This window comes from Cololabis saira, chromosome 7 (genome assembly GCF_033807715.1).
Source record: "Cololabis saira isolate AMF1-May2022 chromosome 7, fColSai1.1, whole genome shotgun sequence".
Taxonomy (NCBI): domain Eukaryota; kingdom Metazoa; phylum Chordata; class Actinopteri; order Beloniformes; family Belonidae; genus Cololabis; species Cololabis saira.
The window spans coordinates 38,683,536-38,705,959 of NC_084593.1; the positions used below are offsets into that span (position 1 = coordinate 38,683,536).

Here is a 22,424-nt window from a genome sequence, read left to right on the forward strand (position 1 = left end):
CTCTGATGACAAAGTGAGGCTGCACTGTACATACACTACCTGCAGGCCAAAACAGAGGGCTCGCTCTTGTTCGACTGTTTGAGAAATGATTTCCCCATCAAACAACACAAAAGGAAAGGCCGGCTTTCCGACATGTTCCCATTTACCTAGACGACAAAGTGGCTTAATAAATATTCAATTTCGGTAGTTATGATGCAAACGAGAGGAAAATAAACATCACTCATCACTCAGCTATGACACATCTGGGATCCAGGAAGTGTTGTTGCATGCATTTATGATCACATAAAAAAATAATAGTGGTAATAATTATAATAGTAAAGCTTCTTTAGATTCAATCTGATTAATAATTAAGGTTTTTCTTCAGATTCTACAGGGTGATTTATTGCTAAATTAGGTCTCTATGTACAAAACTGTATAACCCTCTGATAAGAAGATTGATGTCCTCATGTTACAACTTAAATAAAATATAGGACATATTTTTCTAGTTTCACTGCTTCCTGCTCTGTTTTACATCTCCTGGGCTTAGAAAGGTGTGAAATCTGAATAAATGAATATTACTGATGTTTTCTGTCACCAAGCTACTAAAGAGAAATATTACTTTATCAAGGAGAGAAACACATTAATAAGTAATTAATATTATCTACTGTTGCTATAAGATAACCCACAATTTGTTTGCCTAAAACCACACAGTGTGAAACACATTTCTGACTCTAGAGACATGTAAGTCTCAAGTTAAGGTAAAAATAGAGGCATCGGTGGTGCGTACAACTCCCCTGCCACTCGCTGTGGATGAAAGATGTCGTCAACAGTTACATAATCCAGTGATTCAGCAGTTTTATGGAAAGAATTCACTTTATCCTTCGGTTAAGAACTAAATCAGGCTCATGTGTACTGCGTTTAATAGGTGCAGATCCAACTTTCATGATACTAAACCTTTTTTAAAATCAATCAGCAATTTCTCCTGCGATCGAATTGGCCTGACTTTTACCCCAAAGATCCACTGCTCTTTCTGTCCATTATATTTAATTTGGTCTGATAAGCACCCTGCACAGATGAATGTCCTCTCAGGGGCTGTGCTGTCAATTGATTTAAATCTAAAGGTTATTAAAAATGCTCAAATAAGACTGGGCTGTGAAGACATCCTTTGAATCCTTTGTGAACCTAAGGTGACATTCAGAATATCATTTTCAGCTCTAACAGGAATGTTAAAATCTCCCACCATAATGTCTTAATCTTCACTTTTTCACTGAGATTTTCAAAAAATTAGACAATCCAGAGCGAGATCAGTCGTTAAGTCCTCCACTAACAGAAACCTCCATGGGAAAGATGTAATATTGAATTAGTTTTAGTCAGATGTTATTTTATGTAGATTTGATTTATTTAAGTTTGGGGAGCACATGGGAGTCACTGTGGGTGAAGCTCCAAGGAGATTTGGGGACCATCTGTTCATCGGAAACCCGTCCTACATCACATCCTCTTCAGTTGAAAGACTGTGAGGGGTGACACACATACCAGTCCTGCAAAAACTAGCAAAAGTCATTGAAGCTCCAAAGAAATGCAAGGGAATGCTCTCTGCTGCGGAAAGGGAACCACCGACTGATGTCCCTGCGGCAAACTGCCGTAAACTCTGTTTGGTCAAAAAACTGTCCTCCGCCCTCGCATCACCAGGACAGTCATCAAGGATGTACAATCCACGGGAAGAAGGTGTGGGAGCTAGTGCCGAGGTGAAGAAGGTATTAGCTGCATTCACACACAGGCTTTCAGCTTCTCTGTGGAAGTTAGCTGTCGAGTCTTCGCTGGGAAATCCACCCGGCGTTTCCTCACATCTCTCAGTCGGAGGCCCCCAAGCTAAAACAACAAAAGTCTGGTGGAGGAGGCAGAGCAAGAAAATGTTTGGCATGCGGGGAACATTAATCTGCCGTCATGAACTGAAGCCTGTTGTGCGGAAAAAAGATTATTGTTCTCTGGGCCTGCCAGAGGCCGCTGCATCATGACAAAGCGCAGTGAAATGAGGAAAGAAAAGACCTATATATATTTTGAATATGATATTTTAGCTAGGATCATTGTTGGATATCTGCTGTATCGTTGATTCTATCAGTTCGTACATTTAGAGATGATTTTAGTACTATGAACCCAATAAATCATGTGCAAAGCGATTAATCACAGCCCACTGAATCGGCCTTTTCCCCCGCAGCGCTGTGATGTAGTGGTTCCGGCCCAGGCAGCTGTGATACCAAGATCTTTGACTGAATACACTATATAACTAAACTTTAAGGGGCTTATTCATTCATAAGGAAGTCCTTTATTATACGTTTAAACAAGTAATTCTGTTTCTTCTTTTGTTTTAAGTTCCACTTTTTAAACACTGTCTACTCATATCCTGGAATAAAGGAAACTTATGTTCATGCCATCATGCAGGGAGAAAAGGTGAAAAAAATAAGATACATTTTTTAGTATTGAATATCTGTTAATACGAACCTGCACAGTTCAGAATTGAGATCCACATGGATTTTGTACCTGAATACGGGTTTCTACCCTTTCAGCATGTGGCAATTTTTCTCATTTGCTATCCTCAGTGCAACTAAGGATGTTTCCAGCACTGTGTGGCTTGGAGTGGTTGATATAAGATGGATAAAATCACACACTCAACATTGGTGTATGCAGAATGTATGATAGGTACATCTGCTGGCCCGTAATAAGCTCTACGTTGGGTTCTTCTCGATGTGATGGTACGACATTAACAAAGTTAACAAAAGTAAGAGCTTTTATAATTGAAAGAATAGCACAGAAATATTTTTTTTCCTAATCAATAAACAGGACATTTTATGTGGTTTTAAAGCCTTTTTAAGGCTCTTTGCAAATTGCAAGTTAACTCCAAACGTGTCTGTACAATCTCAACTTTGCAGCTGTGAAAAAACTGAATTTTGAGTCTCCTGTGGACCTGCTCTCATCCACAGGAGATGAGAACTATTCTCTGCATGTTTGCAGTTCGGAGCTGAAGGAGCTGCATGCTGACCTGCAGACCCCCTCCGATCATCCCACTGCTGCTTCCACCTGCCTGTCGGGATGTCTGGTAGCTCGGTGTCTGCCATCTGTTTGTGTAGTCATCCCAGTACTGCACCAGTTAGACATTATGTCCGTGTCTCTTCTTTCTCTGTTCTTCATTCTCTCTGTCTGTTTTCTCTTTTCCTGCTCTGCCCAGCTGGTCTCCAGCAGGAGGATCCCCCCTTATGATCCAGGTCCTGGTCCAGGTTTTTCCCTCCTAAAGGGGAGTTTTTTCTTGCCACTTGTTTGGCTTAAAGTTTTTCTCCCACTAGGCGAGTTTTTACCTGCCATTGATGATGTTATGTTTATGTAATAATACTCGGGGGTCATGTTCTGGTCTCTAGAAAGCACATAGAGACAACTTCTGTTGTAATAGACGCTATATAAAAAAAATTGAATTTAATTTTATAAAGTTTTTAGTTTACAGGATTAATCTATGATCTAATCATGTAACATAACAAAGAGAAATTTGAGGATAGTTGTTGTTTGGAGATTATGGACTTCAAGATTCAGATTAATAATTTCAATTTTATAACACACAACTGTATAAAACACTTACAAATACAGTAATAAATAGTTAATATATAGTTAGCCATAAAAATAAAGCAATGTTTTCAGAAGACATCCAGAAGCTATACAGCCCAAGCCCACTCCAGATGTGGCTTTTAAATCATTGTTACGTATGTAACTCTTTCCCCAACTGATAATATAATCGGCTAACCAACTGAAAAAGCTAAAATTGAAAGAAATTAAGTTGTTGGACTCAGTCTTTTAAAGAGCTCAGCAGGGGGCTGGTCCAATCACAGCCAAGACATCTCTTTATGACCCAGGCTCATTTGCTTTTCTTTGCCTGTCTAGACCATTTTTGACCTTTGTACCTCTCTGTTTCCATCTGTGGCTGGATGATTACATACACTTCTCTCAGCAGGTGTGATGACTACCAACAAACTGACATTTCTGTGCGATATTTAAACTCAGAACTATTTTTTGCCTACAAGTCTTCAACCAATAAATCAAAACTAATCCACTTCAGTGAATTACTTGTGACTTTTTTTGCCACCAAAGTATTTTCCTACTCTGAACTGAGCTGCAACCTTTATAAATAATGTCCTTCATCTAACATTACATAAACTATAAATTAGCATGTCATTAAACTAATGAAATGGCCATTCAATGGCACTGTTAATATTAGCAGAAGTTGGTTGAAGATGTTTTATGGAGAAGTAAATTAAACTGCAAAATGAAGGTGGCTGATTACATCCCCACCAACGTCAAAGCAACCCTCCGACCTTGCCAGTAAATATCTGTCGTCTACATGTTCTGGATAACTAAAAGTAGGTGATCAAAAGTGTTTCAAAACATCACCACCAATGTGGTTAATAGAAAGTTTTTCAAGACTCCAGATTCCAGTGAGTCCATTTCAGCATCAACCAGTGAGTCTCTGGCTGAGGAGGCTGGTGACTTCACCGCTATGGAGCTAGAACAGTCTCATAATTCGCAAATGCACACACCGATTCGCAAATGCAGCAGGTGTATCCGCCCCTTTAATCTGATTGGTTTACGAGTAAATCGTCCCCCACGTGGGGTGCGCTCTTATGATTGGCTGAAACAAAGGAAGACAGATTGGTTGCAGATCCTTACTTGTTAAAATAAACTTATTTGTGGATCGAGGGACGTCAGGGGAGTCTCAAAAGTCACACGCAAATCCAGCGCAGCTCACAGACAAAAAACCTTTGTAAATCAGGTTATATTTGTGTGCGCATCAAAAATACATTTGTGTATCTTGTCCTACGCACGTGTGAATTGTTCTGTGCATGTGTGAAACTGTGTGTGCATTTGCAAATTATGAGACTGTTCTAGCTCCATACACCGCTGCTGTTCAAACCTCCCTAACAACAAAGAACTAAAGCAAATATATAGTCTGCTAATCGTGTCAACTACAGGACTCCTTTGTAGTTTAGTCCATACCACAGAAGTAAGGGAGGGATAAGACTAGAGCGGTGTTAGGTTAACAGAACATCACCTCAGTATTGTACGTTACCTTTGAAATACTATGGTTGCATAGAGGTTTTTTCTTATAAGGGTTAGTGTCTTTTTAGAAGCTGTCATCTCTCGCTATAGAGTAGGATATCATGGTATAATATAACTCATTCCTCTGATCCAACATGGAGAAGAGTGTTTACAACTCCTGTGCCGTGCCCCCGGACACAGCACAGTATTTTACTCATCCTCACTTCTTAAATCTCCACTGGTTTCAGTGAGAAAGCTGCTCTGTATATACTTTGCACAGCAACACTCAAAACAAAACAATGTTCCAAATTGGGGAATAAAAATTAACAACTAGCAACTACAGACTCCTCCATTCAGCCCAGGATTTGGCAGAGTTGCAATGTGAATATTTAATTCTCAGTAAATGTACAGAAGGACAACTGAACCTTTGTTATTTTCTATTGGTTGGGTATGTTTGTGTTTACGGCTTTCTTTCTACTGCATCCATGGGATCAAAATTAAATAAAACAGGGAAGCAATGCATCAAGTTCTGGCAGACAACATGAGCTGACCAAAACTACGAGCAGATGACCTCGATCGACCTCTCCTGAGCCGTGAAGCTTACCGTTACGGTGCTGGTCCATCTTTAAATGTTGTCAGGTGAAGGCTACTGTTTGTATAACTTACTGTCCTTTTCTTTGACACGCCATAAACAGCTCCACGTAGTCCAAATCATACTTTTCTTCTCTCATGTGCATTTTTCATGAAAAACTGCTTCCTCTGTTTTAACAGACTAGTCGCCCCTGGTGTTAATTATTTCCTGCTTCTTATTTTATTGTATTCCTGTGAAACACAGTTGAATATTTAAGTTGTAATTAAGCTGACTTGTGTATATCAATGTTAAAAACAAAAACATGTGAATAAACAGATGGGCTCTTTTTGATTAATTTAAATGTAACTCATAGACTTAAAGCATTTACTGATTTTTGGAATAGTCATTATATGATCCTTGAAATCGACTAAAATATATATTTTTTGTTTTTCCACATCAATGCAGTTTAAGCAATTAAGCAAAAAATATGTGTTGTAGCAAAGGGGATAAACAACCACCGGTGGAAACGCGTCTATGCATATATCCACATCTCTGCAGGCAAACATCTGTCATATTTTATAACTGCGTGTGGAATCAGCTCTCACTTACTTTCCCGTGAATCTTTGGTCCGAGGGGAAGTCTCCGTGTTGCTATGGAGATCAGAATACAAAACATTGCTGAGGAGAAGGCCACAGCAGCAAACACGAGTCCCCAGGAGAGGCTGCAGAAGTAACAGGAGCTCTCTGCAGACGTGCACACCAGGACGTGCACCGATGCGAGAAGCAGGCACAGGAGGTAGAACGGCAGGGAGAGCAGGGATGAGAAGACGGGGAAGTCCACCGTTGCCGAGCCGCTCAGGGCTTCGGGCATCGCCAGCAGTAACACCAACAGCAGCTTCAGGACAGAGAGAAAGACACATAAATGACAGGTGTCAAAACAGATTTCAATACTCATGTCTGCAACTGATTCAACCCAAAGACCTGCAGCTTTATGAACTGAAAGATTTATGTGAACAGACCAATAAGTATTTCCTTAGGCGATTAAAAAGACTTTTAATTTCAAAAACATGTCTGTGCACAGATACATTTCTTGGTATCTATCGATGAAAAAAAAGAATCCCAAATTATGTTTGTAAAATCTTGGAACTGACAAAAGTGAATGATGTCTACTATTTATTATTCCATGTTTAAAACAAATTAGACTTATTTTTGATTGAGCTGAATATTTCACATACTAAATCAAATCAAAATGGCAAGGACCAAAGTGATGGCTCTTCAAGCTTAATGTTCAGCAGTAAATATAGTTCTCTATAGCTCTCCTTTACGCCTTTTCCTCCAAAGCAGTTCCAGTTCTGGTTCAGAGCCTAACTTTCAGCCATTAGATAAAACAATCGATTATGTCAAGAGCCAGTGACGGGTTTATCATGACCGACCAAATTGTCACGTCTCTGTGGAGATGATAGGTGATGAAACCAAGAAAAGAGAGCAGAGAAGGAACGAACACCAAACTCAAACCATCGTGGTTCGTCAAGAAACTCTCTCCTTACATGTCATTGACTGACCTGTAAAATAATTATGACTCAGCGTTGTACCAACCAGTCTGATGGAAACATTTTAACTGCTAGAAATGAGAAAACACAGCTACTTCAGCTTCATTCAAAGGAGAAAAATGGTTCTTCATCAAGAAAATGAACTGGAAGAAGAACTTATATTTTAAGCGTTTGTGAATGTTCACAGCTGCTGGGTGCTTCGGCACCTAGACAGTGGATAGCAATCCTGTCTGTAGTGCCGTTGATGACAACAAACAGCATCTGGAAACGCCTTTAAGCACATCAGAAAAACATTCAAAAATGGCAACCCTTCATTTCAACAACCTTTATGATCTGTCAAGATATTTTTCTCATCTTGTTCCCAAACAAAATGCTTGAACCATCTCAGTTAATTTCTACAGATGTTCAATAGGATTAAGATCAGGGCCCATAAAGGGGCATTTCAGAACAATCCAATGGTTTTATTTACTTTTAAATCATCCATTTTGGGTGCCTTCAGCTGTGTGTTTTGGGTGACTTTCATGCTTTCATGCCTATGACCTGCAACTGAGGCCCCGTTTACACGGAGCAAAAACGGAGGCGTTTTCATGCGTTTTGGCCGTTCGTTTACACGAAAACGCAGCTCAAAGCCCCCAAAAACGATCATTTCTGAAAACTCCGGCCAAAGTGGAGATTTTCAAAAACTCAGTTTTCACGTTTGCGTCTAAACGGAGGAAAACGGAGATTTAAGCTTCAGAACGTCACATTATGCACCAGAAACGTCACCAGCGTCATGTGTGCGACCTGTGTTTACAATTAGTTTGGCCACCGTCAATATTTTCTTGTATTTTACATGTTTAATATTCTAAAGTCACACTTAAAAGTAACTCCCCCCCCCGTCCAGCCTCCTGCTCATTCAAGCCTGTGAGCGCGTCAGCCAGCAGCATGAAGCCTGAATTATGGTTCCGCGTTAAATCGACGGCGTAGGGTACGCGGCGACGCGCATCGTACGTGCGCGTCGCCGCGTACCCTACACCGTAGGCTCTGCGTTGGTGTAACGCGGAACCATAAATCAGCCTTAACTGGAAGTAACACACGTGTCATTTGTTGATGTTTTTCCAGGATTCTGATTGGCTTGCATGACGTTAACAGCGTTTTCATGCGGGTCCGTGTAAACGAGGATTTTTTTGAAAACGTAGAGGGGAAAATATCTGTTTTTGTAAATACCCGGCTACGTGTAAACGTGGCCTGAGGCTGAGCTTCCTGACACTGGTTAGCATGTTTCCCTCCAGGATGTCTCGATAGTCTTGAGCGATTCCCAGCCGGATACAGCAAAGCCGCTACAAGACATAAATGAACCTCTACCATGTGTCACACTCGGAGGCGTTCATTCAACTAAAAACTTAATTTCTCCCATTTGTAATTGTACTGCCGGTGTGACTTGCCAAACGCCTCCATTCTGTTCTTCCATGGAGCCCATCGTTGCATAAAAGGCAACGGTTGGTGTGGTAAGACAACGACATTTGGTTATTTCTTTTTATTTTCTTGGCTCTTTGTCCACAACCTGTCCTATTCTTCTGGTCAGCCTGGGGCTGGATCTCATCTTGCAGCCACATCCTGTGAGGTTGGATACCCTCCTACTGACCTCATACTTCTACATAATTTATATAACTTCAGTAACAAGAACTGGAAGCTGCTTGGGAATGACCTTACAGCCTTTTTCTGTAACATCCCTGCTCTCGGCACCGTTCACCTCTGCTTTCTCTGTCTGGTTCATGTTCAGTATGATGCACAAATTGATATTGCCACTTTATCTTAAAGTCTTTAAATGCCACTAGGTTCTCTGTGAGCTTCATTTTTATTTACGTTTCATAACCTTGTATGCCTGTCGCATCTATAAACCACATGACCTCTGTCACACTACAAGTAGAAATAAATCGATGAAACACTTGGGTGCTCACCTGAAATATGAAGACCATGCCCACAATCATGGAGTACATGTCATATTTGCCCAGCTGTTTGCTGAGGGAACCACTCATGGCCTCCAGAGCCTCCAGGTACAGCTTTAGGACCTTTTTGCCCATGTTGGTAAGCACTTCGGAGGTATTCCCTTCCATGTAGAGCTTCATCCAGTTCCCATGAGCCTTTTCCGCCACACGAAACTGTTCAAATCCTTCCTCTAAATTGGAGGGAAATCAAAGGGAGCAGTAAGTTTTACGTACAGTCGTTTAGCAGAGAAAATAAATCAGAGCTTTCCAGGTCCGCTGCAGCAAAACGGGCACAAACAATGACAATCATACCAGCATGTTTTATGCATTTGATGAAGCTCTCAGGCAAGAATAGCACATTTTCATTCCTTAAAACAAAACATTTCAAAGTGTGTGCACCCTTAGCAATCAGAGGATTCAATCAGAAAGAAACTGAACATTTTACATTTCAAACTGCTGAAGTTAACTAAAAAACAAGCCCCAAAAACCCTGCCTTGAAAGATAGATTAAAAGAGTCCAGGATTCAGGCCTAGTACATGTTTGGAGAGAATCTCAAAATCACAGTACACAGCCATGGCTACTCAAGGCATCAGTGAGAGCACCATCTTTAGTGCATTCAGTCATTTTAATGTACTCTGAAGGACTGCTTACCCGTTTATGCCTAATGCAAAGAAACATGAGATAAAGGAGCGTTAAATAGTTCAGAGAAATGTGTCAGATTACTCAGATGTCTAAAGTAGTTTTATAATGAGGACCAAAACTGACATAATTAAAAATAAAAGCAGAAATACATATTCTTTGATTTTCCTTTTCCTTATACATGCATATTCATTTGTGCAAAAGTCTTGATTTTGGCCCGATCCTGCTCCTTCCTGTTTATTGACCAATAGTAGAGGAACTGGACCAAGAAGGACAGCCATCATCATTTGCATAATGAGGCACAAATGCATCAGGTAAAATAAAGACAGGAGACGAGGGAACGTAAAAACAAGGAATGCATGTGTAAGGAAAGGAAAAACTAAATATATACATTTCTGCTTTTATTTTTAATTATGTCAGTTTTAGTCCTCCATAGTTTAAGACAGCGAGCTGATTAAGTACAAGTTTGCTAAATAACCTAGGGCTTTTGGAAAGATTAAACAATGAGCTGAAAATGTAATTGGAGGATAATGGCAATGACAATGTGAACTAACTGATACTGTGGGACACGATCACAAGAGTTCAAAGAGGCTAAATGATATCAAAAACATTTCTGGTGGAGCTGCAAAATCATCTTCCAGCTCTGGCACATCAGCACAGTAGAAACAAGTATCAACAATTATCCAAGTACCAATTACACAAGGAATAGGATTCATTGTGATGATGTGGAGAAAAATCTTTGATTTGTAAAACAAACATTATGAGGCAGGCTCCCAAAGTTCCCAAGGATGTCAGCCAAAAATAGCCATCAAAAAGATGAAAGTCGTGAATCTTACTCCCAACAGGATCACAAGAATCACAGGGAATAAAAGAAAAACATCTGAGAAGTTTCAATAGGCTTTGTACACGTCCCTTACGCAATTTGTTGCACATAAGACATACACTATTCAGGGAATCTGCAACATGACAAACAAGTAAACTCAAAAAATAGCATTTGAAGGAATCAATATCATAAGTTCCTCCTTCAAATCTTGCAAGTCTCCAGGGTCTGACAGAATATTAGAAAACAAAAAGTATTAATCCCTGAAGGAGGAACTAATACCAATAACATACAAGAGTTTGAGCTGTAATCTGGAGGAGGGAGTCCTTGGCAAGACATTTAAAACTATGTGAGAATGAGAGAAACATTGGTGTTTTGATTCAAGACTAAAATATTCGCAGCCAATTTTTTTTTTTCCACCAGAAGGATTAAGGACTCTTGTAATAGATTAGGATAAGCCTGGATTTATTCAAGAAAGGCAGGGCTAGGATCAAATAAGAAAAACAGGAAACATGAGGAGAAAGAGATTAATCTGGAGCTAATTCTTTGTATCGATGCACAAAAAAGTAAGTTAGTGATATGATGGTTTGGTTCCGATAGCACAGTGCTTCATTTATCTATTTTTCTTCTTTGTTGAGATGTTAGTTCAGGTCATGGGACAAGCTTCAGCTCTGGAAGACATTGTAATAAGAGTTAGAGTATCAAACATGTCTAAATGTCCTGTTCAGGCTGAAGAGCCAGGGGTTTGGAGTTCTCTAGGGGGTTGGTGAGCGGGTGGAGCTGCACCAGGAAATACAGGGTAGATGCAGGTTTTGGAGCTGTACTTTACCCCTTTTGGACTCTACAACTACGTATTAAATATGTAGGTGTGGAACTGACAAAGCACATATCTCAACTACAATCTGAAACTAATAAACTAATTATAGAGGATTTTCATAAAATTATGGGGCTAAATAAAGCAAATAAAGGAAATATTTTGACTGCTTTATTTGTTGAACAGGAATGAGTAACGCTTTCAACAAATAAAGCAGTCAAATATTTCCTTTTATTATAAGGTGATATCCAGATTCATCTGGAACAGTAACTCTCCTACGGTAGGATGCAAAACCTTACAGCAGCAAAAAAAAAAACAGTAGCAAGACGGTCTCGTCAAGCCTTAAATATTATTATTTAGCAGCACAGATAAGTAATGCACAGGTATAATCAAGTTTTTAGCAAAACTGACTGTCATAGCTGACAGGGTTGACCTGTCGTTGGGCGTTTTCCTGGCTCACATTGGATCATAAACACACCCCAGTAAGTAGACCTTTAGTTGTTTTGAAGTTTCATAGCTGACCACAAACACATCAACAACTCCTCAGGAGGGTAACAATGCTCTGGCATTTCCTTCCTCTGACTGAACTGCTTACCAAACCTTTCTGTAACCTTTTCCAGCCTGATGAGCATCAACGACTCTTTCCCCAAAACTAATATCTGTTCTGTCACGGTATGTTCCTACAGATGTGCCGTCCCTCTGATAAATCACTCATTTTAATTAAGACAGGACACCTATTCCACCCTGACAGCCATCAGTTTTCATTTTATTATTAATCCAACTAGTCATACAGGTTCACTTTTGCCCATTAATGATGTTGCAATGGATATTTTTTTGACTAGAGTAAAACACAATCATAATTTGTGTAATAATATGAAACGATGTTGATAAAATGATGTTTTAAATTGCAGTATAAAGTTGCTTGTACTGTATATATCATTTACATAATTGTGATATATATCCGTATATATATTATTCTAGCCACGATCAGCGCTAAGCTACAGCTACCTGATCTTTTTTGGGAATTTTCAAAAGTGAAACCAAACTTGAAGAACACGGTTGTTAAGGGGCATTTCACCCTTTAGCAAAGGCCTTTACAGTATTTCATTGTGACCAAAAGGCTGGCAGTTTGCAAGTGCTTGTTTCTGTTGGAATGATAGTTCAGTAAATCCTTTGCTTTGACTTCATCCATCAAAATATCTGTATTTATACACTGTGATTTGTATCAGTAATATTTCTTCAGCTGAAAATCTTGCACCCGGTAAAACCTTTTAGTCCCATGTCTGGATGTTAGCAGGGAAACGCTATGACTCATTCACATGAATAACTAAAGCAGATGAAAAGATGTTCCATCTTTTTTTACTCCAGACGTTGGTTGAAGGACAAACCTTGCATGGTACACCTCTGCGGAACACAGAGGCGCACACAAGTTCCTAAAAACAGTTGTTTGCAGTTCAACACCTATCTCAGAAACATAGGCACAGAGGTGATAAATACTGAGACTTTTTCAGACAGCGGCACTGGCAGAGATATGTGAACCTTAAGGCATAAGCATGAATCACACGATAACAATGGCCCTGGCCATGTTTCACCCGTCTGAAAGTTCAGGGATCAGCTAATGGCTCCTCCAGATCCCTGAAGTTAAAGACAAAAGAAAAACACTCAATGAAGATTGACATAATGAAGAGGCACCAAGAATGTGGCAAAGATAGATGAAGCCACAACAAGGCTGCTTAAAGCTCGTATCTAAAGAGCTGCAGCTGAGAATCAATACTTCTGCAGGTTTCAGGTACATCTCTCTGCAGATGACAAAATGATGAGGAAAATATACAACCAGTGGGACACAAATGATTGTATGTCCAGTAAGGAAGAAAGCGAAATCTGCTCCCGACCACAAGGTTGTGTCTTTCCAACACAAGTATATTATACAGGACTGTCTCAGAAAATTAGAATATGGTGATAAAGTTCTTTATTTTCTGTAATGCAATTAAAAAAACAAAAATGTCATACATTCTGGATTCATTACAAATCAACTGAAATATTGCAAGCCTTTTATTATTTTAATATTGCTGATTATGGCTTACAGTTTAAGATTAAGATTCCCAGAATATTCTAATTTTTTGAGATAGGATATTTGAGTTTTCTTAAGCTGTAAGCCATGATCAGCAATATTAAAATAATAAAAGGCTTGCAATATTTCAGTTGATTTGTAATGAATCCAGAATGTATGACATTTTTGTTTTTGTAATTGCATTACAGAAAATCACAATATTCTAATTTTCTGAGACAGTCCTGTACACCGATCTGCACACCCTCCACAGAAGATGCTTATTCAGTTCTGCTGCATTATGGGCCGGCACAGGACGCCATTCCTGACCACCTCGACAACCTGACACATTGACCTTTTATAATTATGTTTTATTTCTTCTCTTTTCTGTAAACAGTTCAATATACTGGAACAATATCACTGAGGGGATTAATAAAATCAACATAAATGTACGGCGTTAGCAGGCCGGATGCTCAAACAGGATGTGCAGGTAAATCTGAAGGACGTCCTTCAAAAGTGTTTTTAGTGCACGATTTTAATGCTGCAACTCAACAGTGTGCAGTATTGTTAGACTTCATCATGAAAATGTTTCAATCCGTCCTTTACTACTCAAAGTGATCATTTATAAATCAAAGGCTTCATCTGGAACATTTAAGATGAAAAGCAGCAGTCAGGTGTTGGTAAAAACACATTTATTCATTAACTCATAATCAGAGTATGGCCACCTCTACACAAGCAGAGGCTTTACCAGTTCCCTGATGCAGAGTAGTCACATGTGTGTTAACACAACGCTGTGGAGGAAAGACATTAGCAGTGATCTTAGAAAAGCTACAAAATAGGTGCTGCTTATCAATCTTCTATTGTCATGAGATGTCATTATTTTTAAATGATATCTCTGTTTATATCACTCTCTTAGTGTTTGAGTAAGTGAATGACAGCAACAATGACAGAAGGAAGGTGAAAAGGAGGGTGGGAGGCTCATAAAGGCTCATACGTGAGTAATTTGGGCGGAGATCTGGAAACGGAGAAACTTCAGTAGACAAAGAGTCATGGTCTCACAACGTAACTGATTCAGAAGTGGATGAAAAAACAGAAACACACAAATGATGTGATCAGAGATGTTTAAGGGATTATTTAACTGAATGACTTATATTTTTAATCTGTCAACTACTAATAGATGAAACAATCAACTTTTGATGATTTCTGCTCATATAAAAGTGTTCAAAGGTTTGACGGACTAATTCAGCGAGTAGATGTGTCCAAGCTGGTACCACATGCTGAAAGATAAACATTTACTGCTGTTTTTTGTGTGCCAAAGCAACACAATCTCATTCTTATGTGCTGTAATATTTAAATCTGAATGATAATTAATTCTGTCTAAGTCCAACTGTAACGTCTACTCTTAAAAAGAATCAAAGTGGCAGTAAGCTTGAATAAGTTGAACATTTTAACTTGTGAGCTGATTGAATAGATCAGACTGATTTTGGTTACATTTGTGGAAGAGAGGTTGGATGTTTGTTTCTTTTACTAAAAGCAAACTTTTTTTTCGAGGTCAGCATCAACCAGCAGTATCAGGGGTGCAAACACTGAACCATTTTCTTGGCATAACAGTCAGTCAGTGGAACATGAAAATCAATATAAAAAAAATACTGAATATTTTTCCCTGAGTATCCATAGTCGCTCTTCTCGGTGTGATGGATTGACAGCATGTCCAGGGCAAACCCTGAGGAAAACTGGAGCCGACTCTCGCCTCCACTGCTTTTTAGCCATAAAAAAGGAGATGTTCATACATACTGCATTACCTGTGAACAGGTGACTTATGATTGAATACAAAAGTAGAATGTGATAGTCATTATAATAGTGACTTATTCACCTTAATATATCTTAGTAGTGCTCCTGGAAACAGTTGCTCAGCTAGAACTGTGTACATTCATGCCGTCACAACAACTTTATCAGTCCAGGGAACCGTCTGCATTTGCAACTGCTGCTAAAATGTTGCGATTACACTTCATTATTTTAATTTGAATGTTTTCGGAGGCATGTAATGAAGAGTCCTGTTGTTCAGTAACTGCATCAGAGGCTACAGCTGCTCTTTGCTGGCGGCCGATGTTCGTGTTTGACAATCCGTGTTTAGCATTAGCTATGGCCTATGGCGAGCTTGACTCCACAACTTTCTGCTGCAAGACTCATAATCACTGCTGACACGGCAGGCAGAGCCAGACAGGTGGCTTTTTATGAGCAGAGGCTCGTTTTACAAGCCGTGAGACCCAGATACAAACACATCTGTAATTCCACCCAAAGATAAAATGTTTCCCATGGTGCCACAAACGGGTACTTTTTCAAATCTTTCCACAGTTACACTTCAAATCTCTCATCTTCTGCTACTAACGGTTTGGATATTTTTAATCAAATAAATTCTGCAATAAATCATTGATAAACAAGTAAGCGTTAATCCCAACAGTGCAAACCAATACCTCAGCAATAAATGTTAGATGCACCACACTGTGAGGCAAATGCAGTGTTTAATATTTTAATAAAACTCTGAAGAAAACTGACATTTGTCCAGCAGCACACGTTGGTTCAACATAGTTTCTCCACCAGTAACACTGATGCTGGAAAGAGAAGCTTTGCCCCAAGACAACAATCAAAGAGCACCACTTAGTTTGGCTTCACTGCAACACTACGGTTTGGTACCGGACAGTCGGCATGAGTGACTACACTTCAGTTTTACTCTAAAGGAAAAATAACCTGTTAATGCTTTTCTCTTACAGCACTATTTCTTAATTCAAACTCCTTGAACCCAAAAGAAAAACAGCAGTGTGTATTTCAGTAGGCTACAGTGCTAATTCATTACCTAAATAAATCTGTAATGTAGTTAAGGTGGAATAAATACGTCCTGGGTTGCATGATTACTTAAGCAAGTTTGGAGTCGACATCTCCAAGGCTTGAATCCTTTCACCTTTCTCCAGTAGGCATCATGATTAACTGATGAGGAGGTGGAAGCTGCTGAGGTCATATGGAAATCACTGGCCCTCCCTTTATTCTGAGGGTCATTAGGGTCTTTTGTCCAGTGCTAGTTGTTCAAATCTGTCGACTGTGTATGTGATTTTGTGCCACATTAGGTAAAATTTAATAAAGCAACAAAAGTATGCATATTTAGGGGCGTGGACTTTTGATTCCATGTCATTAAAAGGTAAAAATGTTTCCCATAGTGGCAGAAAGGGGTACTATATTCAATCTCCAAGACGCCAACTCTGTTACACTGCCGTCGGCTGCTGGTCTGCATATTTTTAATCAATTGATTTGCATGAAAGAAAAAAAATAAATAAATAAATCAATGTCTTCAAAATGCACCTTGATTGGCAGCTGGCACAGCCAATGGCGAGCTGTCATCGCTTTTGCTACTTCGAGCTTAGCACTGCGTTGACTTCTGAGCTGTGACTGACAGGTTGGCCGCTGCAGAGCTCAGATAGTCCTTGCTTGCTCTGCCAACGCTCATTTCAGATGCAAACCTTGACATAATGATGTTTGAACAGATTTGATAAGAATGAACATACATGCATCATCCATGGTTAGCATAAGATGAAATGACATAAGATGTGCGTGTTCCGGCAGGCATCCCAGGCCTGCTCGCTTCACCCATTTGCAAGATGCTGCTGTGCAGTAATGCAAGTAAAAGCAGCCTCAAAAAGCACTCTTCAGAAACCCTGAGTGATGTCACAGGGGGATTGTCCAGTTCTCCTTATACAGTCCATGGGGGTGAATTGTTATGAAAGCGGCTGCTCTGGAGATTCAAGGCTGGACTGTAGCTGTTTGACAAACCGACACTTCCCATGTGTGGGATGACATTTGTACACCTCTTTTTCTTCTCCCCTCCATTTAGTGCTATTGTATTTTTTCTAGATTTCCTGGTCCGGTTTTGTATATCCGCAGGTTTAGAGTGCCTCTTCTTTTCTTTTCGTACGTCTTGGTGGGGATATTCTCAACAGTGTTACGTTCTGATGACGGACAGTTTGTGCTCCAGATCAGATGCTAGGTTGTGTGTTGTGAGTTCAGACGTGTTCCTCCTTGATGTGCACAACCCAGTCCAAAGATCTTCTCCAGTGAACTTCAGAGCTTTACATTTAGCCCATATGGTCTGGATCCGGGTGGTGTCCACATATCTGAACTAAGGGCTTGGTGGTGTTCCTTCGTTGGAGTCCAAAGCTGTATTTTTCACTTTAAATAGGTGCCACGATTCAAGCCTGATCCCCCAATTTATAAACTAGTTTTCTGACAAATGGCTCTGTGAGTAGTACATGAAATAATGACATTCCTAACTTTGAAATACATTTAGCATAAAGATTAAGTACATATTTTAAGTTCAAAATAGATCTTTGCATTTTTTAAACTAAGAACACCTTTTAATTTCAACGATATTTGAGGCAACATGCTGATTTAAAAAAAAAATGAACCAATAATTCAAAGAAGTGAGTGAAATTGGCTATATGCTGCGCACTGAGACGACACTTGCTCTGTATTTTTTCCTCTCAGCGTTGTTATAGTGACAACAGCCATCCATCTATGTGTGTTCTCACTCGCACATGAACCACGCACACGCATTAGTCCTTCCTCCTAGTATTTCATGAGGTGTAAGACAATCATTAAAAGAGAGGGCATATTTAATAGTTGCACTGCCTGCAAAGAAAATATCTGCAAAATGCAACTAAATGGTCACAATGTGGAGCTCTGGTGAAACCCTGTATGGATTATTCTAAATACCTATTCATCAATCCAAAAGACACAGATGGAAATTAGCATTCATTTAGCGCGTCACTTTCGTCCATCTAATGAGTCTATTATGAACATACACTCTCCTTTTGGCCATGTTTGGTCTGCACCAGCTCTGCTTCTTGAGCGAAGAGGAACTGCGCTACGTCAAACAGCTAACTGGGCTGAGAATGAATTGAGCATCTGACAGCAGGACAAAATTATTAGGTTTAAGAAGCAAATGTACAGAGAGCCTCTAAAAACAGGAATCAGCCAGTGACTAAGATGCTGTTTCACAACTAAACACTCATTTGTATTCTGAACACTAATGCTTCTTAAAGTTGATTTAGACATTTATTTTCATAAGTACTTTTAACTTGTGTTATGGTGCTTAAAACATTATACTTTAACATTAACATTCACGTCCTTTTAGGGTTAACAACACCTTAAATTGCTCGCTATAACTTCATTGCTGTGTGAGACACAAAAGCAGCCAGCGAGTCTATAACAAGCACAAAAGCAATTCCAGATAATGATGAGACCACCTGTCAGACAAGGTGTCATCTTCTCCTGGAGGAGGCAGAGCGCGGTGAATTTCTCACTCACCTTTCTGGTAGTCAGACGTGCTGTCTTTGAGCAGGCAGCTGAGCTGGTGGCCATTGAGATGCAGGAAGCGCAGCTGCTCTCTGAGAGAGGTTTCCTCCAAGACGCCCGGGATGACACGGCCCACGCTATTCTGAGAGATGGGGAGGCCGAGCCCCAGCGCCAGCGTGGGGGTCAGATCCACCTGCTCCACCACTTTGGGCTGCTCCATCCCCACTTACAACACAGAGCACAGAGATGCTGATGAAATGATGAGGATGAGAACTACTTGGACTGTACATTTTATCATTTATTTTCCAATGATACTGTTCAATGTGAATGAAGAAAAATATTGGTTGTAGCATGTAGCACCCTATAATGTAATCATTTCCTGAAAATGTAATGACGCCTAAAAATGTAATTATATTTGCACTTAACTCAATCGAAAGTTTAATAAAATCCAATAATGTAATAACTTCACCAATAATGTAATAAAATATCCTGACTGATGTTGTAATAACATGTTTACCGAAAATGTAATACCTTATTACATTATTGGGAATTTATTACATTTTCAGGTGGGTTTTTTTTTTTTTCCCCAAAACTGATAATGTCAGATATTACAGATAATGTAATATATATGTTCATTTTCAGTCCAAAGTTCTACATTTTGTGTTTTAAGTATCTAAGAATGTTATATACACTGGATTTGAAACACCAGAAGGACTATTGGGTTAAGTTGCAGACTTTGAGTACCATGTAATAAGGTATTACATTATTGGTAAAAATGTTATTATAATATCCGTAATAATATACATTATTGGTGAAATCATTACATTATAGGGTTTTATTACATTTTCAATTGAGTTAAGTCCAAATTTTATTACATTTTCAGGCGTTATTACATTTTCAGGAAATTATTACATAATAGGGTGCTACATAGCATAAAAATGAAGGTGAACTAAACTAACGTCTGTATGACCGGTTTATTTTTCTCTTAAAAAACAAACTGTGGCGTATTGGTACAGAAAAGCTTTCCAAATCCAGCTAAGTATTAAATCACAGTTCTGTGGCATCAATCTTGTTTCACTGTGTCCATTCAAAAAGAAAAGTTATAATTTAGTACTTTAATCTCGTTTCACAGATAAAAGCTGCAGTCACCATCAATACTCGGAAACGGCATCATGAGAGACTTGAAAGACGCGTGCTTTCATAAAGTGAGAGATGCATTCGGAAAAGGAAGTCCTTCAGCTGAATCGAAAAACATAAAACATTACCAGCGTCCAGTTACTTGGAAGCCTGTGATGATGGAAACTAAATTAAATGGTAGGTGATTGCAGTAATCACGATGGCTGCAGCATCAGTCGAGCTGGAGTCTCAGGAACCAGCAGGGGTTAAGACGAGTGTCAAAAACATCTCTTGCTCAATGCATCAAGGCAGAGTTCATTTTATAAATCCAGTTGGTGGTTTTGGATTATGGCAATATTCATGAGAAAATCTAATCTGAATCAGAACAGAGACATTCATTAAATCATCCCTGGCAGTGTTCTCGCACTAAAACCCATGAGGGAGGTTGTTGTGAGAACATGGCGAGCAACCTGAACAACATGATAAAAAATGAATGCAATCATTATCAAGTGATTTGTGGGTTTCATTTTTTAAGCTCGTCTCATGTCGAGCATTTTGAGATACAAGCTCGCTGTCTGCAGAGAGATTCCAGGAGTACGAGCAGCCGGTCTGAGTCTCCTCCGACTGTCAGCGTCTGAGCGAAGTTTTCAGGTTACAATAATGAATTATACCGGCAGTAAGCATCCGAACATCAGGGATGAAAAACTCACGCGTGTCAGGAAGACAGATGAAGACTAAAGACTGACACAAGCCCCAAAGCTGGATGCTAACTTAGTAATTGGACGTAATAAAATAAGCTGAAGATTTATAAATATCAGTACATTACGTTATATTGGACCTCCTAGTTCTTAACTTACAAGAAACAGAGGATCACTTCTCTCTCTGCCAGATCAAGACTTTGTTCATGTGCAAACCAAACAAACCTCGTTAGAGAAATACTCCTCTGTACAAACAAGAGAGCCACTTGTTTATGGCTCAGCAAATGGCTCCAAAACACTGACTGCATAGATGATAAAACTGTATGCCAAGTCCATTTTTAGTATCGGAGTCACTCTTTTGTATGAAAGCTGGCAAATGCAGGCTTTCCAAAACAGATTATAGTAGAGATACACCAACATTTATCAAAGGGGATGGTAATAAAATGCCTTTAATATATAAAAAATACACAAACTTTGGGTTTCTTTTTGTTTTCTTTCTTTTTTTAAGTGCAAGAAACTGGAAAGATATTTCTAAAATGACTCTCTTCTTCCTTTCTCATAAAAACGTCCAGTATTTATAAATAATTAAAAAGCTTTCAACTCCAAAGTTTCTTTGCTGGGTTCAGGGTGCAGAGTGTATTCTGAATGTGTGCAACGAAGGCTTCAGTTGTGTTGTTAGCTGCTGATCAGCGGCTAGGCTCCAGTCACACACCTCAAATCCAAACGTTTAAATGAGCACAAAGCAACAATTAGGAAAGTGAAAATCCATCTCTCTGCACAGTCAGGATCAAATATAAAAGCGGAGGAAAAATTACAACAATAACACATTTAGCCAGATAATCAACAACCAAACTTAATTATTCATGTTTTCTGACAAAAGCTGCCTTGCCGGGTCCTGCAAACAATGCCTATCACATGGTGCGCTCATGTTTATTTTTCTGCCCACTTTATGATGCAATGACATCAAAAGTAAAGCTCAGGTTCTCAGCCAGAAGTCAGTTATGATGAAGTGAAGCATGTGCTAATGAAAACAGCTGAATACCAACATTAGCATTGTGTTGTAGGGCTCATCACATCAGAACCAGAATTTAATTACCGGTAACTGTTTAGCAATAAGTAGCTCAAAACAACAACAAACAACTGCTCCATGGTTTGATTAATGTTAATGCTCATAAATCAAGATAATAGAAAATGGAGTTTTACTGTAAACGCACAGATTCCAGTTCACGAGTTCAGCGGTGGACGGCTTTGCTTCAAGAACAACATTGGGCATTTAGACACCACTTGCTCATATTGTGATTGAAAAAAAACTAACAAAAAACTGTAAGTTTAATTTCTAAAATGCTTCTTTTTTTAAATTTCATGTATCCATTTTCTTTAGAAACTAAGTTTTAAGTTCTCCTGAATCCTTAAGATTTTAGATTTTTTTCAAATGAAGTTAAACAGGATTTATGCGTCATGTGTACCGTTGTGCATGTACATAGGTATGTATATGTATATATCGGTAGGGGTGTGTGTACACTGGGTATAGATTTATTTTATAGATTTATTTACTTTGTGTACAGTCATATAAAATACATACATTTATTTATATAGATTTATGTACAAGGGGTTCTATATGTTCCAAAGGTGTGTATGCATTTTGAATACATTTATAGACAGACAGACAGACAGACAAATAGACAGATAGATGACAAGGGCTTTGACACTCCTGGAATGAATGAGTCAATAAAATGAAATGAATGAAAAGTGAGAGATCTGAACGTATCACGGTAAGTAATTAATTAACATGAATGGTGCATTGA

The 22,424-nt window shown here is 39.1% G+C and overlaps 1 protein-coding gene across 1 annotated transcript in view; it reads right to left on the reverse strand.

Annotated features, from left to right (window-relative positions):
• Positions 1 to 22,424, reverse strand: part of pigg (phosphatidylinositol glycan anchor biosynthesis class G (EMM blood group)) — an 84,052-nt gene that overhangs the window by 42,167 nt on the left and 19,461 nt on the right. The window contains exons 6-8 of the mRNA XM_061725858.1: positions 18,818 to 19,030; positions 9,116 to 9,333; positions 6,236 to 6,520 (exon numbers count right to left, since the gene is read on the reverse strand). Coding sequence (XP_061581842.1) covers positions 6,236 to 6,520; positions 9,116 to 9,333; positions 18,818 to 19,030 — 716 coding nt within the window. The remainder of the gene's footprint in view (positions 1 to 6,235; positions 6,521 to 9,115; positions 9,334 to 18,817; positions 19,031 to 22,424) is intronic.